Genomic DNA, 23,662 nt, shown 5'->3' with positions numbered 1-23,662 from the left:
GGTGTTGTGGCTTTCCTTCCAGAACAGCTAAATTCCACGTGTAAGTGGTTTGGTTCATTTTAATGTGTTGACATCTTCTCTTAAGGTATGACACTGAGTGGTTTCTTTGAGTTAAGTCTTCTATTCAACATCTCTTCTGTTTTATGATTCAGAGTTTCTTCACTAATATACCAACTAATTTCATAAATAACAAATTTATTCTGAGCACCAAAAACATTAGCAGCACCAAAAGCAATCTATTTTCATTATCATTCCTTTGCAGTTGAAATCTAATTTTAAGTCCACACAGAACTTTATCATGATCACAAATCCAAATATACCTTTAAGAGGAACTGCCACAGTAAAACTATAACTGCTTTTGTATCATCATTACACATTCCTTTTCTTTAACTATAACCAGGGTCTGTGTTTGTTCCCGTTGCCATATCAGTAATAAAACCTTCGACAGCTCCTTTTCCCATTCTCTCACTAAATGAATACAGTGTAAATTTCATCATTTCAGATACAGCAGAGACATAATCAACCGCTTCAACTTCTTGTATTCCAAAATACAAACGAACACTATCAAACATTTTCCAGAATAAATAATTTACGAGTGTAGCGTTTGTGTTATTCGCAGCATTAGCGAATGTAAATTTACACAACAAGAAACTTTCGGCTAGATTCAAATAAGTTTGTTGATTATTTATTTCAAAACGTTTTGTTCCATTTGTTTTCCAGTCTGTTCCAGTTAGCGCATTTACCTTGAAGTAGTCTTCTTTTTTAGTCAAGTTTGAGATGGCAATGGCATCATCCAAATCATAGATACTATCAATTGCTTCCATACTTGTATTTATTGAGGAAAAAAGATGTTAAAACTTTTGAAACCCTGACCCAAGCATTTGAATTATTTTCTGTCGTTCTTGGGGAGACAACTGAGTTTTGCCTTTCTTAATTTCATTTATGGGATTCCTCTTGGGCATCTTTTATACTCTTTATAGCACCCGCTACATTTCCCACAGAAGAAGCAGTTGAACCAATTAGGTCTTTATGTTTAAGAATAGTTGAACCTATAACCATTACAGTATCAATTATGCCATCTCCTTTTTTTCTAAACTGATGATCTACACCCCCATTGTCGCTGAGGTTGATTGTATCCTCGACCAAGATACATACCTTCACCCTTGTAGTATGGGGAAAGGAACATCCCATCCCCTGTAATTATTTTATATTTTCCCAACTCGTGTTTCCTCACAATAACCATCGTATTTATTTATTGGAAAACTTCACGTAGGTAAATTCTGATGGATATAATTTCTCCATTAAAAGAAATCATGCGATTATCTTGGTCAGTTATCCTAAAATTTACTCTGTGCATGGTTTTTCCAGACACAAGTATATAACCAGATTTTTTGGTTCCATATTGAATTTATAACCAATTGGGGTTGAGTATGCATTGAATGAAAATATTGTATTTGTTCTTATTCCATCACTATAAGCACCATCAATCAAATCACAGTGAATTAATACCGAATTTATGCCTGAGGATATTTGAATGACATTATCACTGTAAAATGTCCCTTTCGTTTAAATCTTTTTTGAGGAAAAACAAAATAACTCCCTAAATGAATTATCAATTGTGAAATCAACGTTGTAGTTATTTTTAAGTTTAATCGTTGATTTTGAAGTTTGTTTTTGAATATCTCTAACAATATTTTTGTTTCATCACCCTGTTCTTTCATAAGGCGAGCCCGTAATTTAAGATGATATTTGAGAAATCTCATAACCGGGCGTAGTGGCGTGCGCCTGTAATCCGGCTACTCGGAGGCTTGGGTTGGAGGATCGCTTGAGGACAGGAGCTCTGCACTGGGCCGCGCTATGAGAGGGTGGAGGGCAGCCTGGAATCATGGCAAAACCCAATCCTTATCCCTGTGTCGTAAGAGGCGATCAGGGTTGCGTCATGAAGGGCATCCGGTGTAAAAGCTATGCCAAATCAGTATGCGGATCATAACGGATGATCCGCTGTGGCGACCCTTAACGGGAGCAGCCGAAAGACGAACAACAACATTTGAGAAATCTCATGTGCTCCGGGTGAAACTGTAATCGTTTTGTATCCACTTCCCGGATTATAACTAAACATCGTTTTTCTCTGTGATACTAAACAAGGTATTATAAGTTTCCATAGACAATAAAGATGCCTCATAATCTTTTCTTGCATCTAGTTGGAGTGGGTATAGAAACGAAGATGTGTGGTCGCTTGTTGTGAAATTAAAACTAAGGATTGCGCTTCTCATCTTATTTAATATGGAATAAATATCTTTGTATTGACATTTATTAATTATTTCCATGTTCATCAACTGGTCTAAAATGCCTGATGCTTCATTAAAACAATTGTTATTTCCAGCCTTCTTACTACTTAACAGCAATAACAGTCTTTTAATGAATTGTGAAGGGTCATTTGGAAGAAAACTAACACCTGAACCAAGCCTACTTAAAGCCTGAATAATGTGTTTCTCCTCATTCTTCCTACTTTTACCAGATATATTGACCGTACAATTAAGAGAGTCCAGCAAATCAATATATACTCTATCATCCTTATTTTTCATATCCAATGGTTTTTCAAAATACTTTGATTCATCCCTCACAGTTGAACCTTGTCTTCCATATTTTGTTGGAAGAAACATTAATCTCACAGTTAGTTTAACAGGGAGGTTGAGCAGAACTCTAGAACCTTAATTCGTTATGAACCTCCGCCATCGAAGATCGGAGGTTACTGTTTTCACCCGTTTGTGAACAGTATTCCGGAAAAACTCCGACGGATTTTGACGAAACTTGGTGGGGGGGTTAGGTATGGTCCAAGGATCATGCCATTAAATTTTGGACTTGGTCCCCCCCTCAAAAAAAATAATTGTTAGAAAAAAATATATATATTTTTTGTATTTCTACATGTTTTAAGTGATTTCCAACCCCTCCCCCCAAAAAAAAATTGTTAGAGAAAATTTTTTTCATTTTTTTGCATTTCTACATGTTTTAAGTGATTTCCAACCCCTCCCCCCAAAAAAAAAAATTGTTAGAGAAAAAAATATTTTTTAAACTTTTTTTTCAACAAAATTTTGATTTCTTTTTTTTTTGCATTTCTACATGTTTTAAGTGATTTCCAACCCCCCCCCCCCCAAAAAAAAATGTTGGAGAAAAGAACTATAACTCTGTCAGCACTGTTGACATATTTAATGAATAAGATATTAGGTTCACTCGAGTGACCCAGCAGTATTGGCGGCGGAGGTTTTGCACTCTACCAAGTGTTCCCCCTCTAGTTAAATATCAATCCCTTTTCTTGAACAAGATGGAATATTGCTGGTTGTTCTGTTGGAATGGGTCCTGCTTTGGTTTGTGAATCCGCTGAATATTCATTATTTTGACGAGCCTTCACAATATAATCAGGGGGTTGATTTATCTCTTCCAGTTGTTGAAATAATCCTTCATCATCATATTCTAATTCTCCTATATGCTCTAATTCTTCCTCCGTCATTTGACTGAAATCTTTCAAGATTTGAACTTTTTTAGGAATACATTCCATTGTGGGAACTGTAGAAGCATCTATAATTTTTTTGTTGGGAAGTATTTAAAAGTGGTTTAAAAAATTTATCTTGTTTTCTTTCAAAATGCTTCTTCACCCGTTTATTCTTTATGTCTTCCTGTTGTTTTACAACTTTTGAAACCAACTCTTGATGTTCCTTAAATCTTCTTGCTCTTTCTTTCGCATCCATTTATTTGTTGGAAAGTCTCATTTACTGAATTGTAAAGGTCAACAGGGAAATTTTCCTTTTCTTCCTCATTAAAGTAGATGTTAAAATAAATCCTTTTCTTTAAATATTTCATCAAATTGTTTATAAACATTAATTCGAGTTGTAATTTCTTCTTCACCAACACTTGTATCTCTGCTTTTCATACGTTTGTGTTGAGTTTCTTCATCAACATCAAAACAGAATGATAAAATCTTAACCCCATTACCACTCAGATGTTTAATAATTTGCTTCACTCCTTCTGGATTAGTTTCTAATATCCCAAGACCACCAGATTTTAGTTTCTTTAACTTACTCTTGCATTGTGAATATTTTGTTGCACCAAGAGAGACCTCCTCAAATATTTGACCTTCATTCCTCAATCGCATATGTTCCTCTACTGAAATGTAGTAATAATCATCACTTTCTACTTCTCCTGGTCGCATTGCTCTGCTTGTTGTCAATACAATATGAATCACACGGTGTTTTTGTTTTTTTAACTTACAATATTTTCATTTTTACTATTCAAGAACCTTGAATTATGAAAGTTTTTTCCAGAAGCAGATTTACCCACAAGATTTATAATAATAGTTGCTATTTATATACATCATTGTTTATAAAATAAAAAATATATCCCTTAATATCTAATCTTGTTTCACAACTATATATTTATATTTTTAGTCGTGTGCTTCATATAATCCCCAAATACCTTTTTACTACATAAAGTAGAACAATTGTCTCTACAAAAATTGTTTATATCTATTGAATTTAACTTGAATAAAATAAAAGTATAAGCATTGTTTTTTATTGAGTGATGAGGAAGTTGAAAGTATGATTGATTAGGATAAATACAATTACAAAAAGAATGTGTAGCAGCTATCTTGTGTAGTAGTAGCTATCCATTACCCTCTTGTGTAGTAGCGATCCATTACCGTTTGGTTTCTCTCATTAACACAATCATCAAAGATAACAATGTTCTGTTTTGATTTATCCAAATCTTGGGGTGAAGGTACATCATCCGTATTATCACTAAGAATACAAGTTATAGGGTTTGATTTGTTTTTACATTTCTGTGCATCACAAAATAGTTGCATTATATCTTCAATATTGTAATCATTTAGTTCATTTTGAAGTTTAAATACACCGATTATATCTTCTTTTTGAAGACCCGCATTAAAACCTTGTGAGAGTAGTTGATACTCAGGTTGAAAACTTGACTGTGTGAAAATTATTAAATTATCATAATCTAAAAAGTTGGGAGTAAGCAGCATCTTTAAAAGCAGACAGGTTTTTCCACATCCGCTTGAACCAATTATGAGACATCTTCATGAATTTGGAATATTTTTATGGTTGTTAAATTTTATCTTATTTTCCCAAATGGGTAAAAACATCATTCATTTATATATTTGGAAAACAGGTTATTACATTTTTATTGACTTTTTTAGAAACTCTATGTTTTATCCTCAGTTCAGGTTTATTTTCAAGATAATCCATTATTTTATTGATAGAATATCTTGTGTTGATATTTCCCTGAAAATGACAATCGTTAATATTATAAATCATCAATCCATGAAACATTACCATCATTTGTTCAGTCTATTCCCTTGTAAGAAAAGGTGAATTATCACCCTCATACTTAATATTCATTTCTCTTGTTCATCTTGTAAAGTAATTCATTTTTGATGTAATTTTGAAAGAGTTATGTTCTTTTTTATATTTTTCATTTTCATTAATTGGAAGATAATCACAGAATATATATTGTTTATGGGCTCTGATTGTGTTTAATCCCACTCCCTCACATGCAGGACAATTCTCAAATTTGTCATATGGAGATTCAGGGATTTCAAGAGGCTTTAGATCTAGTATACTATTCACATTTATAAAGTAAAACTTTACTTCAAACAAAATTCATCTTTGGTACTTTCATTGGTGCTTTCACAATCATCTATAAAACTACTTTCATAACTATCATTTGAACACAAACTATCAGTATCATAACTGTCTTCTGTTCCAACAAAGATACAATCACTCTCATAATCTTCAAAATCTTCAGTTGAATAATGACTCAAATTTAATTAGTAGAAAAAAAAACATTACCATCTATATCTATATACTTTTTTTCATTAACACATTCAACGACAACATTTTATATATTAAAGGTAATTTTAAAAAGGCCCTTAACTACAACTGAACGAAATGTCATTTGACCTGATATATTAACATCCTATATTTCATCAAGATTTACATCTCTAGGGTTGTTTAAAAAAATACAAATTTCTCCTTGCATATTGCAGATGGTCTTATCTTTTCTTTCTAAAGCTTCATCCAGAAGGTTTTTCTTTTTTAATACTTTGTCTTGTTTCATTGCTTTTTCTAGTTTTGAATATATTGCCAGAAGGAGAGGAGAAACTTTTGTTGGAGCTACTTTAATTGATGTTCTTCCAGATATACTAAAAGCCCTTCCAGTGAGGGAAATTGAAGAACTCATATTATTCACCATAAATGGTTTTATCCAATAGTTGTTATATTTATCTTTATTCAATTTTACATCCTCGACATAGTTCTCAGTATCTTTTACAAATGAAGAGATTGATTGAAACTTGTCTTTTGTGTTTTGATACATTGTATTTATTAAGTAAAAAAAAGTTTGTGGATAAAATGGTTTTTTTGAAGCAGATTTAAATCACCTTTAAATTAAATGGAATTTTCATCAAGAAAATTTTAGTTTAAGCAAAGTTTTGCTATATAAATATGATGAATATAACGTACTGCGACATTTGTAATCATGAATATAAATGTTCTAAAAAAAACACCTTCAAAACAACAAACACACATTCAATCTTTTCAGACAAATATCTCCATTTGAACAAGAAACAAAACATTGTGATAGATGTAATATTGATATTCTTTGAAAGAAATTATAGTAGACACCTTCATTCATGCAAACACAAGAATAATGAAGAAAGGGAAGGGGCTACTAAATTCTCTATTGAAAACACTGATGCGGCATTTAAAGGGCATATAAAAATAAGAATGTTTCACTTTGAAGACCCTGGACCATCTTCAATCATTGAAGCTGTTGATATGGTTGAACAAAGTATTGAAACTGTAATTAACTACAGGGGGAACACTCGGTAGAGTGCAAAACCTCCGCCGCCAATACTGCTCGGTCACTCAAGTGAACCTGATATCCTATTCATTCAATTTGACGTCAATAGTGCTCACAGAGTTATAGTTTGCAACTTTCCCTTTTACTTTTAACCTTTACATACTCAATTCATTCGTCATAACTAGATTCCTTGCGACAGAAATTGATTATACGTGGATATATCCACCTGAAGTTCCAAAATCAGCCGTAACTATAATTTTGGCATGTTTTTTGTTGGAAACCACTTATAACATGTAGAAATGCAAAAAAAAAAAAAAAAAAAATCGAAATTTTGTTGAAAAAAAATTTGCAAAATTTTTTTTCTCTAACAATTTTTTTTGGGGGGGGGGGGTTGGAAATCACTTAAAAAATGTAGAAATGCAAAAAAAAGAAAGCGAAATTGTTGAAAAAAAAGTTTGCAAAAACACTTTTTCTCTAACAATTTTTTTTTTTGGGGGGGGTTGGAAATCACTTAAAACATGTAGAAATGCAAAAAAAATATATATATATTTTTCAAATTGGCCGCCATATTGGATTTTGGACAAGTCCAAAATCTGATGGCATGATCCTTGGACCAGACCTAACCCCCCACCAGGTTTCGTCGAAATCCATCGAGGAGTTTTTCCGTAATACTGTTCACAAACAAACAAACGAATAAAATAAACCAATGTCACCCGCAGGGTGACCCGTATCTTGCCAAAAGGTGACCACGTGTGACTTATTTAAGGTCACACTGAGGTGAACAGAGCTGCTATCCACCAGGAGCGACTCCTTGAGGAATATCTGCCTACGAGAGATTCCGATGAGAATCGTTCTACAGAGTAACCATGAAAAATATGCTTTTGCCTCATAATGTCACCAAATGACATCATAATGTCTCAAGCTTGACATATCTAGAAAACACTCATCGAGGTGTTCAATTTGAGGTACTACATGATATGGTTCCTAAAACTTGAAAATTTGACCTTGGGGTCAAATATGTTTGACCTGAGGCGCTAACCATGAAGGTCAAGGCCAATCACCACCAAAAATTAATCAGCTGAGCGCCAGACCATGAACTATATTCCCATGAAGTTTTAAGACGATCCGATCAAAATTACTCAAAAAATAAGGGTTTCGTCGACTCCCCTGATTTGTGACAAAGTGACCTTGACCTTTGACCTTCAAAATTTTGTGCACTGAAAGGGACCTCTATAGGCCTCTGATATGCGAAGTTACAAAAATTTCCAATGATAACTGTGCTCTGCAGAATTTTTTATACGTGATTACAGACAAACAAACAAACAAAAAAAAACATACAAGCTGACTAACATATCTTGCAAAAACTTCGTTTTGGCAAGATAATAAAAACCAATGTCACCCTATCTTGCCAAAAGGTGACCACGTGTGACTTCTTTAAGGTCACACTGAGGTGAACAGAGCTGCTATCCACCAGGAGCGACTCCTTAAGGAATATCTGCCGACGAGAGATTCCGATGAGAATCGTTCTACAGAGTAACCATGAAAAATATGCGTTTGCCTCATAACGTCACGAAATGACCTCATAATGTCTCAAGCTTGACATATCTAGAAAGCACTCATCGAGGTATTCAATTTGAGGTATTACACGACATGGTACCTAAGATTTCAAAATTTGACCTTGGGGTCAAAAACTTTCGACCTCCAGCGCTAACCATGAAGGTCAAGGCTGATCGCCACCAAAAATTAATCAGCTGAGCGCCACACCATGAACTATATTCCCATGAAGTTTGAAGACGATCCGATCAAAAGTACTCAAAAAATAAGGGTTTCGTCGACTCCCTTGATTTGAGACAAAGTGACCTTGACCTTGAAAATTTTATGCGCTGAAAGGGACCTCCTTAGGACTCTGATATGCGAAGTTACAAAAAATTCCAATGATAGCTGTGCTCTGCAGAGTGATCGATACGTGATTACAGACAAACAAAAACAAACAAACAAACAAAAAAAAAACACATACAAGCTGACAAACATATCTTGCAAAAACTTCGTTTTGGCAAGATAAACAAACAAACAGTAAGGGGTGAAAACAGTAACCTCCATCCATCTTCGATGGCGGAGGTTAAAAACACATTAAGTAAAATGAAAACTTTTAAGTTTTATATGGGAGTAAAATTGAATATGGCAAGAGAAGGTGATGAAACTACTCTCTATATGCAGACAAACCCTCACTTTATCCCATCATTTCAAGATTTTGTAAGATGCGATGTTTACGATGAACTCCAGAGATAAGACCAAGATGTTGATAACACTGTAGTAGGTAGTGGATTTGCTATTCCAAAAATAATCTTTTTAGAAATACACATCTTAAAATCACATCCTCTGAAAGCTTCAATTATATTGATTAACCAAAAGAGATAAAACTTAAGAAAGCGGTTGCTAATATTCAAAACAAAGATAATAAATGTTTTCTATAGTTTGTTCTTGCTCACTCACATCCTCCACAATGGAAACCTGAAAGGGTTGAACATTATAACAAAATACGAGAATACACTAAATGTTAAAGATTTAAAGTTTCTAATGTCATTGAGAGATATTTCTAAATTTGAGAAAATGAATAATCTATCTGTTAATGTATCTGGATTAATGGATACAAACAAAGTTCAAATATTAAAAATTTCAAGTAACTATAAAAATGATGAAACACACATTGACCTTCTATGTTATAGTTTGGGGAAAAAAGTCACATTATGCTTTTATCAAAATTTTATCAAGATTAATCCCCTCAAATATTCAATAGAACAAATTATACATATCCCTGTAAGAGATGTCTTAACTTCTTTCATACGAAAGAACGATTAAATCAACATTCAAAATACTGTACATAGTAATCATAAATCAACCGTAATTAATATACCAAAAGTAGGAAAGAAAATATCATTCAAAGATTACAACAAATCTAACAAACATCCATTTGTGATACATGCTGATTTTGAAAGTATCCTTGAAAAGATAGACATGTTTCTCCAAATCCAAATAAATCATACACAAATAAATATCAAAAACATATTCCTTGTTGTTTCTGGTATTATATCAAATCATCTGTTGGTGATGAATACACCAAGTTAGAACTTTACAGAGGAGAAGATTCCTCAGAGGAGTTTGTAGGACGATTGGAAAAAGACTGTATAAGACCAAGAGAAATAATGGTGATAACCTATAAACCAATGTCATTAATATAACAAAGGGAGAGAAAAAGGAATTTAGGAAGAACAGTATGTCATATTTGTGAGGAGAAAATTTAGGGAGAGGTTAAAGTTAGGGATCATTGTCATCTTACTGGTAAATACAGAGGTCCAGCTCATTCCCGTTGTAATCTTAATTACAAGCCCCCAAACTTTATTCCTGTCTTTCTTCACAACAACGCTCACGAGGACACACATCTATTTATCAATGAACTTTCAGACATCTGGAGATATTCTGCCATTCCTAACACATCAAAAATACATCTCATTCACAAAAACAATTCATACAAAATTTTAATACAAAAAGGGGAACAGAAGCAAAAACAGATTTTGAGAAGGACTTTTATAAATTAATGAATAATGCTGTATTTGGAAAGACTATGGAAAATGTAAGGAATAGGCAAAACATAAGATTTGCTACATCTTGGAAAGAGGCTTCAAAGTTAATTAATAGACCAAGTTTTAAGCAAGTGGAGGTGTTTTCAAAAAACTTTTGTGCTATTCATTTGAAAAATGAGTATTAAAATGGATAAGCAATTTAGTTAGGAACATGAATTCTTCACTTTTCAAAGACGTTAATGTAAGACTATTACTGTAATAATTTAAAACCAAAGTATAAGGATAATGTATCATTGTTATATATGGATACAGATAGTTTAATATTAGAAATTAAGACAAGTGATGTACATGAGGATATGATTGATAATATTGATATATATGATGCAAGTAATTATAAGTCAGGTGATGTGTTGTTTTCATCAAAGAATAAAAAGGTTATTGGTAAGTTTAAAGATGAATTGGGTGGGAATGTCATGACTGAATTTAGAGGATTTAGATCAAAGTCTTATGCTTATAAGTATATTGATAATAATAGCATTGAAAGATGTGATAAGAAGCTAAAGGGAATAAAGAAAAATATAATCAAGGAAACAATAAACTTTAAACATTATTACAACTGTTTAACCTTAAAGAAAGATGAGTATCGAAAAATGAATACAATAAGAAGTTATAAACATCAATTATATACAGAAGAGGTAAATAAGAAAGCATTAGGAGATTTTGATGATAAAAGATATATTTTAGAGAATGGAATCAATGGTCTCCCTTATGGTTATAAGTATAAGTGCTAAGATATTTAAGTGTTAAGATATTGGGTTGGGGATTTGAAACGAGCTACCGCTGTCATTTACTGATTTATCAATGATAGAACCAAGCAATGACCAAACCAAAGAGTGGAGATGTAATCAGTCTTGGAATTTAAATGGGACACATAATGAATGTGAGAAGTATCAAATAAGTCTGATTGAAGAAATAACCAGAGTAAAAGTAAATAAAACAAATAAGCAGATAAATTTAAAAACAAATAAGTTGGAGGATCTAAAGGAAAAAAAAGTATCCTTGAATGGACTGAAAACTTTGATGGTTATCAATCTCAAAATTATATGTGGCTCAGAAGGTGGTCAGACAAGAGCATTAAGAGAAGTTTATCATTTCATCTCTGCTCAACAAAGATACTTAAACCAAGAACCAAGTTCCAAGTTATTCTTTGAGAATATACTTGATGGAAAGGAATGTTATAAGAAAATTTTCTAAAGTAGAACTCTAAAGTAGTTATTCTCTAAAGTAGAATTCTCTAAAGTATTTTAGTTATTCTCAAAAAATAACTCTAAAGTTATTCTCTAAAGTAGAACATGGACAAATATCCGTTGGTTCGCTCTTTGAGTATAATGAAAATATGAAAGGACTGTGATTATGTTGGGGGGAAGAAGTGCTTTAATCAGTGTCTCAATTTTTCATTTGCTTGTATGGGAGGGGGAGGAAGTGAGTCTCCCATTTTGAGCTTTTGGGGCTTGGGTCAGATAGTTTTTCCCTTTTTCCCATTCAATTGAATGGGCATCTCAGAAGCAACATTTATCATCTACTCCTATGACATCATAAATTTATATTCTGCCTCTCATTGGGTAGGGATCACGCTTGTGAAGTTTCATGTTAATCGGATAAGGTGCGTATTTCTATCCAAGATGGCCACCAAATCATGTGACTTATGAGTCATCGTTTTTACCCTATGCGGCATGGCTTTAGATGATACTTGTGAAGTTTCACTTCGATTGGATAAATGTTTCCAGAGAAAATATTATTATTTTTTTCAATCCAATATGGCTGCCAAACCATGTGACCTATCAACTATTAATTAACAAGCTGGTACAGCCATGGTTTGGGGAACATGTGTGAAGTTTCACCTTGATCTGTCCAGCTATTCTGGAGAAGAATATTTTTGAGGTTTTTGGATAAATTCAATATGGTTGCCAAACCATGTGACCTACGTCAAAAAAGCAATGGAACTTTTTGCTCAGCATGGATAAGCGGTCATTCCTGGGGGGTTTTGTCTCAATCTGATCAGCCGTTTCAGAGAAAATGATTAACTTTTTCTTTTTAAAGAACAATATGGCTGCCGAACCCACATGACCTATGACATCATAATATTTTATTTTTCTCAGGTAAGTTATTGCATAGATGATGCTCAAGAAACTTCAAAATTTTTCGGATGCAGCATTCAGCGTGTCAAATTATCATGGGATACCACTTCACCGATGATGTCATGGGTAACAACACATACCCCCTGCAGAGATCTTGACAATTAGCCATGTTTCAATTTTTCCAGCGAGCGGTTCCAGAGAAGACGACGTCCAATGTTTTTTGTTTTTTCAAAGATGGCGGCCGTACCACGTGATCTGCCAATATATTAGAAAGAAGTGTGAAATGAACAAAGAACAAAGATGTCGGGAAGAACCCAGATAGATAGATTTCAGCAGTTACTCCCCATACTCAAATAATCATTTCTTTGAAATTCTACGAAAAAGGACACATACTGCAGTGAAAATTTTGTGTCAATTGGACTAACGGTTGCCGAGAAAATGAATTTAAGAGGGTATAAACCCAAAAATTCCCAGCGGAATAATAATAAATACAGACTAAACAGAAGAAAAACAATAGGTTACCCAGCCTGAAAGGCTTGGTACTCGAACAAGAGAAATACAGAATGCAATACAGAGAGCAAAATCATGCATAGCTGGAATCAAACGGAGGACCAAGAAGGAACCCGAAGAAGTAAAGAACAAAGATGGAGTCATCGGCAGAAACCTGGATAGGATTCGGGTTTCAGCCGCTGGGGTGTATGGGCAGAGCGTGTATTGTATGGTTTTGTATGGTCTAACACTCCACAACCCTTAATTCCATCAATGCACCGCCAAGTAAATCCTACAGAAAACTTTCTGCAAAAATTAACTTCTCCTTAGACAGATAGATAATGAAAGAAAGAAATAGAAAGTAAAAGAGATGAAAATCAAGAATTATAATGAATAAAGAGAATTGTGAAAAAAATTAGAAAGAAGTGTGAAAGGAACAAAGAACAAAGATGTCGGGAAGAACCCGGATGGATACATTTCAGCAGTTCCTCCCCATACTAAAACACAGCAACATGTTCAAGCCACCAGAAACTCGGTAAACTAATCCACAGTTACAGAAAAGATTTTTCATTTTTAAAGATTTGGTGAAATCAACCAAAAATCTTTTTTTCATATGGATGTAATATAAACCGTGGGGGACTGACAGTTATTTCCTCCAACAGGCATAGTGACCTTCGCCTACTGTCCTGATGCAAACAAAACACCACCAAAAAACACTAAGCAACACAAGAAAAACAACCACAACAAAAACCTAAAAAAACACTAAGAAACACAAGAAAAACAACCACAACAAAAACCTAAAAAGACAGAAACTAAACACACAAGAAAAACTGAACACACACATAAAAAAACTAAACACAAGGAAAAAAACAAACGAAACAACACAAGAAAAACTAAACAACTGAAACACAAGAAAAACTAACCATCAACACAGGAAAAAAAACTCCCCTTTCAACCCCTTTATTGGGGGCACATCCAGATGGGGAGCACAACCCATGACACCTTGCTGTCCTGATGCATCGAACCAAATTTGGTGCGTATCAGTCAGGTAGTTTGTGAGAAGATGTTTTAGTCAAATGTTAACGGCTGGACGGCCAGACACTGGGACCCACTTTATGAGCTTATTTTGGAGAAATAAACGCAAAAATATTCACATTGTCAGTCACTGCATACGAATTTGCGATCTCATTCCTGATGCAAAGTACCATTTCAACACAGTGGACAACAGAGATTAATGTTGAAATGATGATCTCATTTCATTTTTTTTTAAAGCTCTGCTGATGCCTGAATTGTCACCTCCAAACCACTGTAATGATTTTGCACGATACTGGTCTTGGCTCAATCGGTGCTCGCCTTGGCCGTTTCAAAAAAAAAAAAAAAAAATTTATATTTACAGATGATATGACAGAAACGGTTGGTTGCAAGTCAATTAGGATGAAGCCCACACAAATGACTGATTTTTAATGAGAGGCAGGAAAAATGAGGGTGATAAATTATGCTAAAAAAATCAAATAAATAAATAAGATTAACGAATACCAGTATTGGTCAGTAATTTGTGGGGACACACAAACTAGATACGACTCGTTGTCTTTGTCAAATGGAATAGTCAGTAAAATATAATGAATCGTTTTTTTCACAAATAGCCGAGTCGAGCACATACAGCCAGGATGATAAGTATTGGTCGGCAACATTTCTTGCCCAGTTTGGTTATTAGTTGGAACCTTTGAAAATTGGTGCAAATACCACAAACACACTCTTTTTTTTACAACAGCTATTTTGGTTTGCAGTCACCATTGTCATTGTTTGCTCTTATAGATCTCATCACAATATAGCTGATTGGTTTATATTCCATGAGATATGGCCAGGGAGGATACCAGTGGAGGTTTGTCTTAAACCTGTATCTGGGTTACTTTTATCACTAACTTTGGTCAATATATCAACAAAAGCCTGCCCTTTTCATTTTATCATAAAGAATTGGGGAGGGGTAAGGGGGCGGCTGAGAATGGAGGAGCTAAATTTTTTTTTGCCGGGCCTCCTTTCAACAGAATAAGTGTAAATGGCCAGATCTCAGCACAAATAATTGCTGAAATGTATTCAACAAATGATACATTCACTTTGGATGCACCTCAAGTTCATTAATGTTGAGTGTGGTGAGGAAAGTAAAGTATTGGGGATAAAAGCAGTTCAGAAAGGGAAACCTGCACGTGCCCAATGCTTTTCAACATTGTGCTGACACCAACTCGAGTAATCACCCCGTGCTGATGCTATGACAAATATGCCAATTTACAATTGCATATTACATTTGCCATGCACAGAAGGGACAAACACAAAACACCTCTTGACAACATCAATAGGGAAGCTTTAATAACACTGAAATGGGTTTCATGGAGCTGAAGAGAAATAAATTGGCGCAAGAAACAAAATACAGCAACACCCCAATATCACATTGCATTGCACACAAGGAAGGTTCAACATTTTCCATTTGTGAATAATTTAAAATTTTGTAGACACTGTTGAGGCTCGTAAAAGAGCTAACACACAGAATGTAGAACAAGCGGAACAGGACATTAAATCCTTCTTCTCCAATGGCTTGATTTCCGATCATCAATTTGGTTTCAGACCAGGTCACTCGACCCTGGATATGCTGCTTCTACTCTCCCAACAATGGATGGAGGTCCAAAATACCAGACATGAGATCAGAGCCATCTCTCTGGACATATCGCGTGCTTTTGATACGTACATATCGCGTGCTGGAGTTCCTCAAGGCAGAGTTCTGCGCCCTGTTCTTTTTCTGGTTTTCATCAATGATTTCTCCGACTCTACGGAAAATCGTCTTTATCTCTTTGCTGATGACTCCACCCTCTGCCGTACCATCTGTCATCCCTTAGACCGGCAAGCAGCAGCTTCTTCACTCACTGCAGATCTAGGTAAAATCACAAACTGGTCCAACACGTGGAACATGTTTTTCAATGAGGACAAATCTCACACTCTCACCATGTCTCTCCGAAAGGACCGTTTGGAACCCCCCCCCCCCCAATCAGCTTTCTCAACAATCCTCTGGAAGAAGTCCTTTCTTTCAAGCTTCTGGGTCTCACTATTTGCCATGATCGTTCCTAGGAAAGCCACATTTCTAACTTGGCCTCCAAAGCCAGTCACCGAATGGGATCCTCCGTCGTGCAAAGTTCTTCCTCGGCTCACCTGAGCTCTTGACGACATACAAAGCTTTGTCCGCACCCTGATGGAGTACTGCTCTCGCCTCTGGGCTGGTGCTCCTGCCTCCCACCTTTCTCGGCTTCACGCTGTGGAAACCAAGGCATTGAGGATCATTGGAATCTCCCGCGATTAGGCTGAGTCTTTGGGCCTCTCACTCTCTCACCGCAGGCAGGTCGGTGGTGTTTGTGTCTTCTAGCGTCTCTTCTCCGGTCTCGCCCCCCCCTGCTCTGTCTGCAAGTTGTCCCCACCATATTTCCGCAGGGCGCTCAAGGTCCGCCAATAACCCCCTTCTGGGAAAACTACCAAAATCACGAATCAGTACTCAACTTCACTCTTTCATTCCTTTTTTCTCCACCTTTGGAATAAACTCCCTCACTCTGTTCAATCCCATTCTTCCCTCTTGGCCTTCAAAACAGATGTTCACCACCACCTCTTATCGTCCCCCATCCAAATCTTCGATCTTTTTTTACCACTGCTAATCCACCTCAAACCCACCTCCTTCAAATTCCCTGCTATTCTTTCATGAAAGTTCCTGTAGTGTCCACCCATGTTCCCCGCCCCATCCCTCTCCCTTCCACAGATGTAATTTCTCTGTTCCCCACTGTTTTGTCCTTCCCACTCCCACCCTGCTTGTCTCATGCCACCCTTGCTATGCGTTGTGTTAGCTCTCAAACGAGCCTCGACAAGGTTTAAAAAACAAAAGTAGATAAGAGGGGCAGGAAAGGGAAGGACAAAACAGTGGGGAACAGAGACCTTAATAGATCTGTGGAAGGGAGAGGGATGGAGCACCGGCCGGGGCAGGGTACACGGAGTAAACAAGATGGACACGACAGGGACTTTCAGTTCCTGACACGACAGGCACTTTCAGGAAGGAAAGCAGGGAATTGGAAGGAGAGTTTGTAGTGGATTAACAGGGGTAGAAAAGATCATGGTTTTGGATGGCGGAAGATAAGAGATGGTGGTGAACAACTGTTTTGAAGACCTGGAGGGAAAGAGTGGTATTGAAGAGAGTGTGGGAGTTTGTTCCAATGGCAGGGAAAAAGAGGAATGAAAGAGTGAAGGTGAGCAGCGATTCGTGATTTTGGTAGTTTTACCAGAAGGTGGTTGCTGGTGGACCATGAGCACCCTGCGGAAATATGGGGGGGGGACAGAAGAGACAGACAGAGTGGGGGGGGGAGACCGAAGAGGAGATGGTAGAAGACAGAAAGACCACTGACCTGACTGCGGTGAGAGAGTGAGAGATCCAAAGTCTCAGCCTCATCGCGGGAGATACCAATTATCTTAAATGCCGTGGTTTCCACAGCATCAAGCCAAGAAAGGTGAGAGGTGGGAGCACCAGCTCAGAGGAGAGAGCAGTACTCCATCAGGCTGCGGACGAAAGCTTTGTATGTGGTCAGGAGCTCAGGTGTGCCGAGGAAGGACTTTGCATGACGAAGGATGCTCAGTCAGCAACTGGCTTTGGAGGCCATTCACTTATTATATTTGTAAATAAATAATTCCTCTATTAATACCTCCACCACTGAAGGTGAAGGGGGTTGTTTTCACCTTTTCTGTCTGTTTGCTTGTGTACAGGATATCTCAAAAAGTTGTGGACGGATCAGGATGAAATTTTGTGGACAGGTTCGGTGTGTGTCAAGGACGAACTGATTAGACTTTGGTGAAGATCAGGATCTGGTAAAGAAAACAAAACATTCCATCAACATTTTTTACAGGAAAAACAGGGACTCAACACTTGCTTATATTTGTATTTTGAAAAAAATATATACAACTCAAAAGCAACACTCAAACAGTCCACATTTCCTTTGTTTTGGACTGCAAAAGCAAACATCTCATCCAAAGGCAAAGCATATCAAGAACAATAACACGCACTTTGTCCTGTACTAATGAAAGATAAACTTCATTCAAAGTGTACATTTTTTATTTCCATACAACAGTAATTTATCAACATGTGGAGAAAGGGTGTTGAAAAAAAAAAGAGGTAAAATGCAAGTGAGCATTACCGTTTACAATATTAAGTGTATTCATAAGATGTAGAAGAATTAAACACAAATGGCTCACAATAACTTTATACATGCAAAACCTTACGAACCTTATCATGAAACCAAATAGTAGGCACAGAAAATTGGCATGAAAACAAACAAACAAAAAAATCTCACAAATGGTTGATTCAAAACAAACAAAATGCCACAACCAACAATGTGGAATTGACAGAGTGAAGAAGTAAAGGAAAAAAAAAACAGACACAGGAACGCTTCTGCCTGAGAATAAAAACCTAATAAAAACATCACATTTCGGCTCAGCCAAAGTCTTCAATGCTTAGTTGAGGAAATATTGATTTTCATCAAGTTTATTTGAGCGTCAATCCTCTGCTTTTTATTCAACAAACTCCAAGCTGTCTTTACCACAATTAAGGATGACAAAACCATGCAAGTAACAACTTTCCTTGTGAAATGAGATTGTAATTTTGGACTTGTTCCATTATTCCCCACCTTACACATATGTAATTTGGGGAAAGCAGCATACAGTCCCTCATGTTCACAAAGGCATTAACTATCAAGTACAAACCATCATATGCCGATCATCCGTACTACATTTTGCCATTAGGACAAGATTTATGAACAACAAAATTGATGCTCCATATTTTTTGATGAACCGTATTTTTCTTCTCAATAGCTCGAGTGCCTTTTCCTAATGACATATTCAGGGCTGGTGCTTCAACTCAACATGTGGCTTCGTCATGTCTTTACAACAACATTAAATGTGAACAAAAAGGCGGGAAATTACAAAGTAACGAAGCAAAACCTTGTGTGATTTAAAGCAAATGATCTTAAACGAGCATCGTCGTCGGGTAGAAAAGGAAATGAGAGGCATGGCAGTGGCCATCTGACACACGAAACAAAATCAATTATATCAGAGGAAAAGCAACAAGGCGCATTAAGCTGCTTTAAAAGAAAAGTAAAAAAGTATTATATGAGCCTGAGGAAGATTTTCCTAATCCTAATTGGGTTTTCGTTAAGAAATTGGACAGCAAAGGCTGCTCCTTCTGGAGTTTCAAAATTCACAAGGGCACGAAGCGATTGTGTGGGATGCCAAGGATCTCCTCTTTGTATATCTATAGAATCTGAAATGATGTGACAGCCTTGAAAGAAAGAAATTATATCCTCAATATTCACATTCAAAGGCAGGTTTGTCATTTCAACCAGTGTTGGACCAGATGGCAAAATGTTGTCATAGACACCATGATAACCAGGAAACCGATTCGGAATTGTTGAAAAATTATCTGCTTGAGTTTCCTGAAAATCTTGCCAAGGCATCAGCTCCTCCTTTCCTTGTAATTTCTGCTTTTCTATCCAAGCTTGGTCATGGGGCTTAATTTCCATAAATGTTTCTCCTGAATTTAACATCACAGGCATATAACTGTGGCACAATTGGAGTTGAAAATCCTGGTTTCCTCTTTGATCAGAGATATTAATTTTAGAACTGGAAGCTCCAGAGACATTCAGGATGGCCTCTTTTCCTCTTGGGTTATTCAAGAAATTTCCTGTGCTTTCAATGTTGTCCTTAATAGGATTCAAATGTGAAACCTGAGAAGCTGCCAAAATGCTTCCTCCATTGAATTCTTTGAGCATGTTCTCAAACTTAACAATGTCTGGGGTTTTAACATAGGGTTTCACAAATCCCTTGTTGCCAGGATCATTAGCTTGATGTGTTTTTTTCTGTGTAAGTGCCAAAATTTTGTTCTTGTCCAGTTTTTCAAGTAACTTGTCCACTTTCAACTGCAGCATCTTCAGTTCCTCATCAGATTTCAAAGTTGGAGGGAATGTCCCTTCCACTTTCGCTTCCACATTGTTATATTTTAACGCCATTGTACTGGAGTCTGCATTTTTATTTAACCCTTTCTCAAAGAGCACTTCATGCAAATTATTATCAAACCCTGCAAACGGAAGTGTTGTGGAACCTGGTTTTGTCTGAAGCAATGCAGGATTGTTGTCCCTGCCCATACTTTTTGGCAGGTTCATCATTTGTCTCAAAGCCAAATCTCCAGGTGATATAATGGGCAACTCTTTGCTTGTAGAATCAGACAAATTACCTCCAGTGCTTTCCTTGTGAATTTTAACAGGACCTGGGTTAAACGGCATTGATTTTGGTAGTGCTGGTTTGCCTGTCAACAAAGGAGCTGGCTGTGAGCCAAAGGCAAGCGGCAATCGCAGCTGCTGGCCTGCAATCATCTGTGCATCGACAATTTGTTGATCCAAGTTTGGTGCAATGGAAGGTTGTGGCATTGCCACAGGGTCTGGGATTAAAGGAGGACGTCGGATCGACTGAAAACTTTGTGGCAATAAAAGGGAAGGATTTGGTTTTAACAGAGGAATCAGGCCATCTGTGGTAGCTCTTACAGCATGAATAGGGCCATGCGCTCTTCTTGACAAACAACTTGAATCCTTGCATGTTCCTTGAGGTTTGACACACATGTAGTATTTGCACCTCTCATATACATTTCCTTCAACTGGAAGCAGGTGAACCGGCCGAGTAAATATTTTCTTGCCTTCACGAATTTTCGCATGTGACACCAGTACTTCAGAGAAGAATGCCACCAAGGCTTCTCTATTACCATGATTAGATATTATTGCAATGTTGACTGCTGAAACTCCATATCCTGTAAAAAAAAACTCCACCACTTTCCTGCTGGCTTTTTGTGGGAGAGATTGCACAAGCAGACACTTTTTACTGAATTTCTTGAACTCTTCATCATTGTCGAACCCATGTTCTAGCATCTGCTGTCTCATAACATTCTTGGAAATGGAATGAACAAAAATCTGCCGTTTGTCAAAGAAAGACCCAGAGCGACGAAGAGCAATTGAATGTTCTGCACGAGTGGCAAATGCAACAAATGCTTCAACAGATGATCCACAATCCACAAGAAACACTGGCTCAATCACAGTCAATGCAAAAAGGAATTTCGACAAAGTGCCTCTGTCAGCGTAGCTGGGCAAACCAGTGACATGTACAGGGAAATCAAAACATGACTGTAATCCTTCAGAAGTGGATGAGACATCTGATCCAGATAAATGCAAATTCCTTGAGTAAAGATGTTGTGAATGTGAAGAAGTGCTTAACCGAGACAGAGGTGAAGAACGGTCGCGAGGTAGAGAACGGTCGCGAGGTGGAGAACGGTCGAGAGGTGGAGAACGGTCGCGAGGTGGAGAACGTCTGCGCGGTGGAGAACGTCCGCGCAGTCGAGAACGTCCGCGTAGTGGAGAACGGTCGCGTAGTGGAGAACGGTCACGCAGTGGAGAACGGTCGCGAAGTGTATAACGGTCGCGAAGTGGAGAATTGTCGCGAAGTGGAGAACGGTCGCAACGCGATGAGCGTAAAAGAGAGTTACAGGATGAGGAAGATTTGTAACCAGACACCTTTTGTGAGTGCTCTTCATCCTGTTTTTCAGACGGTGACCGTGCATGTTCAGACTGCAGTTGAGATGATGCATTCTGAAGTGCAATGCACCAATTATTCTCAGTTGCTGGATACACTTCTACTTTGCACCTCCTGCTAATATACTGGCCATGTTTGTGCATTCCAGCAATTGCATCACTTGGTGTTGCAAAACGTACGTAAGCCGTTCCAACAAATTGCCCCTTTCGATCCTTGTTTAAAATCACGCAATCCACTTTCAACTTTTCAAATAATAAATAAACATCATCTTCATCTACATATGATGGAAGTGCACAGACCTGGACATACAAATCATCTGCAACTTCAAGAGGCAAAGAGGAGCTTTCACAAGTTAATTTAGTTTCTTGCTCCTCCAACAATTCACAGTTCTCCAATTTATTTGAATATCTACTGGCACTTATTAAAGTTTGACTACTCTCCTCATTATAGCTCAACCCACTTCTACCATTATCCAGATTCACAACATTAGAAATTGTTTTCTCTTCCTTCCTGTTACTGTCTTTCCTTTTTAGTACATCATCCTTACCACAATATTTTCTAAATGTGCTGTCCTTGCTCATGCTGTCATGATGTTTCTCCTTGACATCCTTACCCATCCTGCTGCAATCCGGAAGCAATGCTGGTGCCCGAGAGAATGTTCCCTCTATGCAAGGCTTCTCCGTTTCGGTGCCCATCAAATCTTTTGGAATACTCGACTCGAGGGAAAGTTTCATGTTTAAATTGGCAGGCTTTTTAAGAGCGCGTGGGTTGGACATATTGCTCGATTCATCGCATTTAGTACTTTTTAACTGCAGAGATGGGCAATTCATTGTAGAATAACATTCCTCAAGATGAGTTACATTTTGTCTGCTTGTAACAAGACTTCCCTGGTCAAGGACAGTATCAGCAGAATCTGCTACATCATTTTCTCTAAGATTGTTCCAAATCCCTCTATCCTCAGGTGAGTGCAGTCTTTCACTGGTTTTTGACCATGCCGATGTCAATCCAGGTGAAGTAGAACCAACATCAGCCACTCCAAGATGACGAAGTCGATTGGAACTTGCATTCAAGTACTGATCCCTGGAGCCAGTTGGTTTCTGATTCCCATGCTGTGCTGTTCCCAGAGGGAAAACTTCCTGCAGCTGGGGACCCTGCAGCAGCATCCACTGTGGGTTGGGCGCCTGCTTTTGAGTTCCTTGTGGAGGTCGAGACCACTGAAATGTCGATGGGATGTTGTTTCTTGATAAAAACATTGGTCCGGAGTTGCCTGCATCTTCCATTTGTCCAAGTGGCAAATGATGCTTGCCAGAAAAATGATGAACATTACCAGTAATGGCTGGAAGCATCCTTGTGTTATCCTCCTCATTAGTCCCGGCAGTCCCCGCTATTGACAACTCTCCATCACTTCTCGATTGGCTCCATTGGATGGCACTCAGCATTTCAGACTTGTTGCTTAGCAGCAGCAGGATTCTCGATGCCATAATTACGCTTCCAGTGCGCATCATAGCGAGGCGGGCATTAGCATCGCTTTCAAAAGTGACGTATGCCTCTCCGAGCTTCCCTCCAATTATGTGCACTCCTCCAGTTGGGACCACAAGACCCGAAAAGAAATTGCGGATATCCATCGGGCCTGCCGCATCAGGCAATCCTTCCATGCGAATGACCACCGCCATGGTAGAGCACTCCTTCGATACTGGATTGCACCCGTGCGCACCCGAAAACACATGCACACATGAGCAAACACAGATAGGGAACAGGGACACAAGGGGAGAGGATATTTGAATGAGACATTCCATAACAAGTTAATAGCATGAATATCTGTTGTGACAAAACCTTGGAAAGGGGATAAAGTGAAGGGAAAATTAAAAATTAAAGAATCATATTGAACCAATTGCTACAAATGGCAGTCAACACTAAAAGGAAATCACGACCATGTGA

At 37.3% G+C, this 23,662-nt stretch overlaps 1 protein-coding gene across 13 annotated transcripts in view; it reads right to left on the bottom strand.

Annotated features, from left to right (window-relative positions):
• LOC147023354 (uncharacterized) overlaps positions 1 to 23,662 on the bottom strand; it is a 111,455-nt gene that overhangs the window by 53,058 nt on the left and 34,735 nt on the right. For 3 of the 13 annotated variants that reach the window (XM_085888670.1, XM_085888669.1, XM_085888667.1), the window contains one exon: positions 18,023 to 23,417. The exons of 6 other annotated variants lie outside the window; for them this stretch is intronic. In XM_085888670.1, the coding sequence (XP_085744796.1) occupies positions 19,258 to 23,397 (4,140 nt within the window). In that variant the 5' untranslated portion in view covers positions 23,398 to 23,417 and the 3' untranslated portion in view covers positions 18,023 to 19,257. Of the gene's footprint in view, positions 1 to 12,729; positions 12,845 to 17,836; positions 17,963 to 18,022; positions 23,418 to 23,662 lie in introns of those variants that run through there. 4 more of the 13 variants (XM_085888676.1, XM_085888672.1, XM_085888673.1 and 1 more) reach the window with 3 other exon arrangements.

The sequence above is a fragment of the Eptatretus burgeri genome, chromosome 7 (assembly GCF_056783735.1).
Source record: "Eptatretus burgeri isolate ZD-2024b chromosome 7, Ebu_testis_v1, whole genome shotgun sequence".
Taxonomy (NCBI): domain Eukaryota; kingdom Metazoa; phylum Chordata; class Myxini; order Myxiniformes; family Myxinidae; genus Eptatretus; species Eptatretus burgeri.
This window is presented reverse-complemented; position numbering and strand designations above follow the sequence as displayed.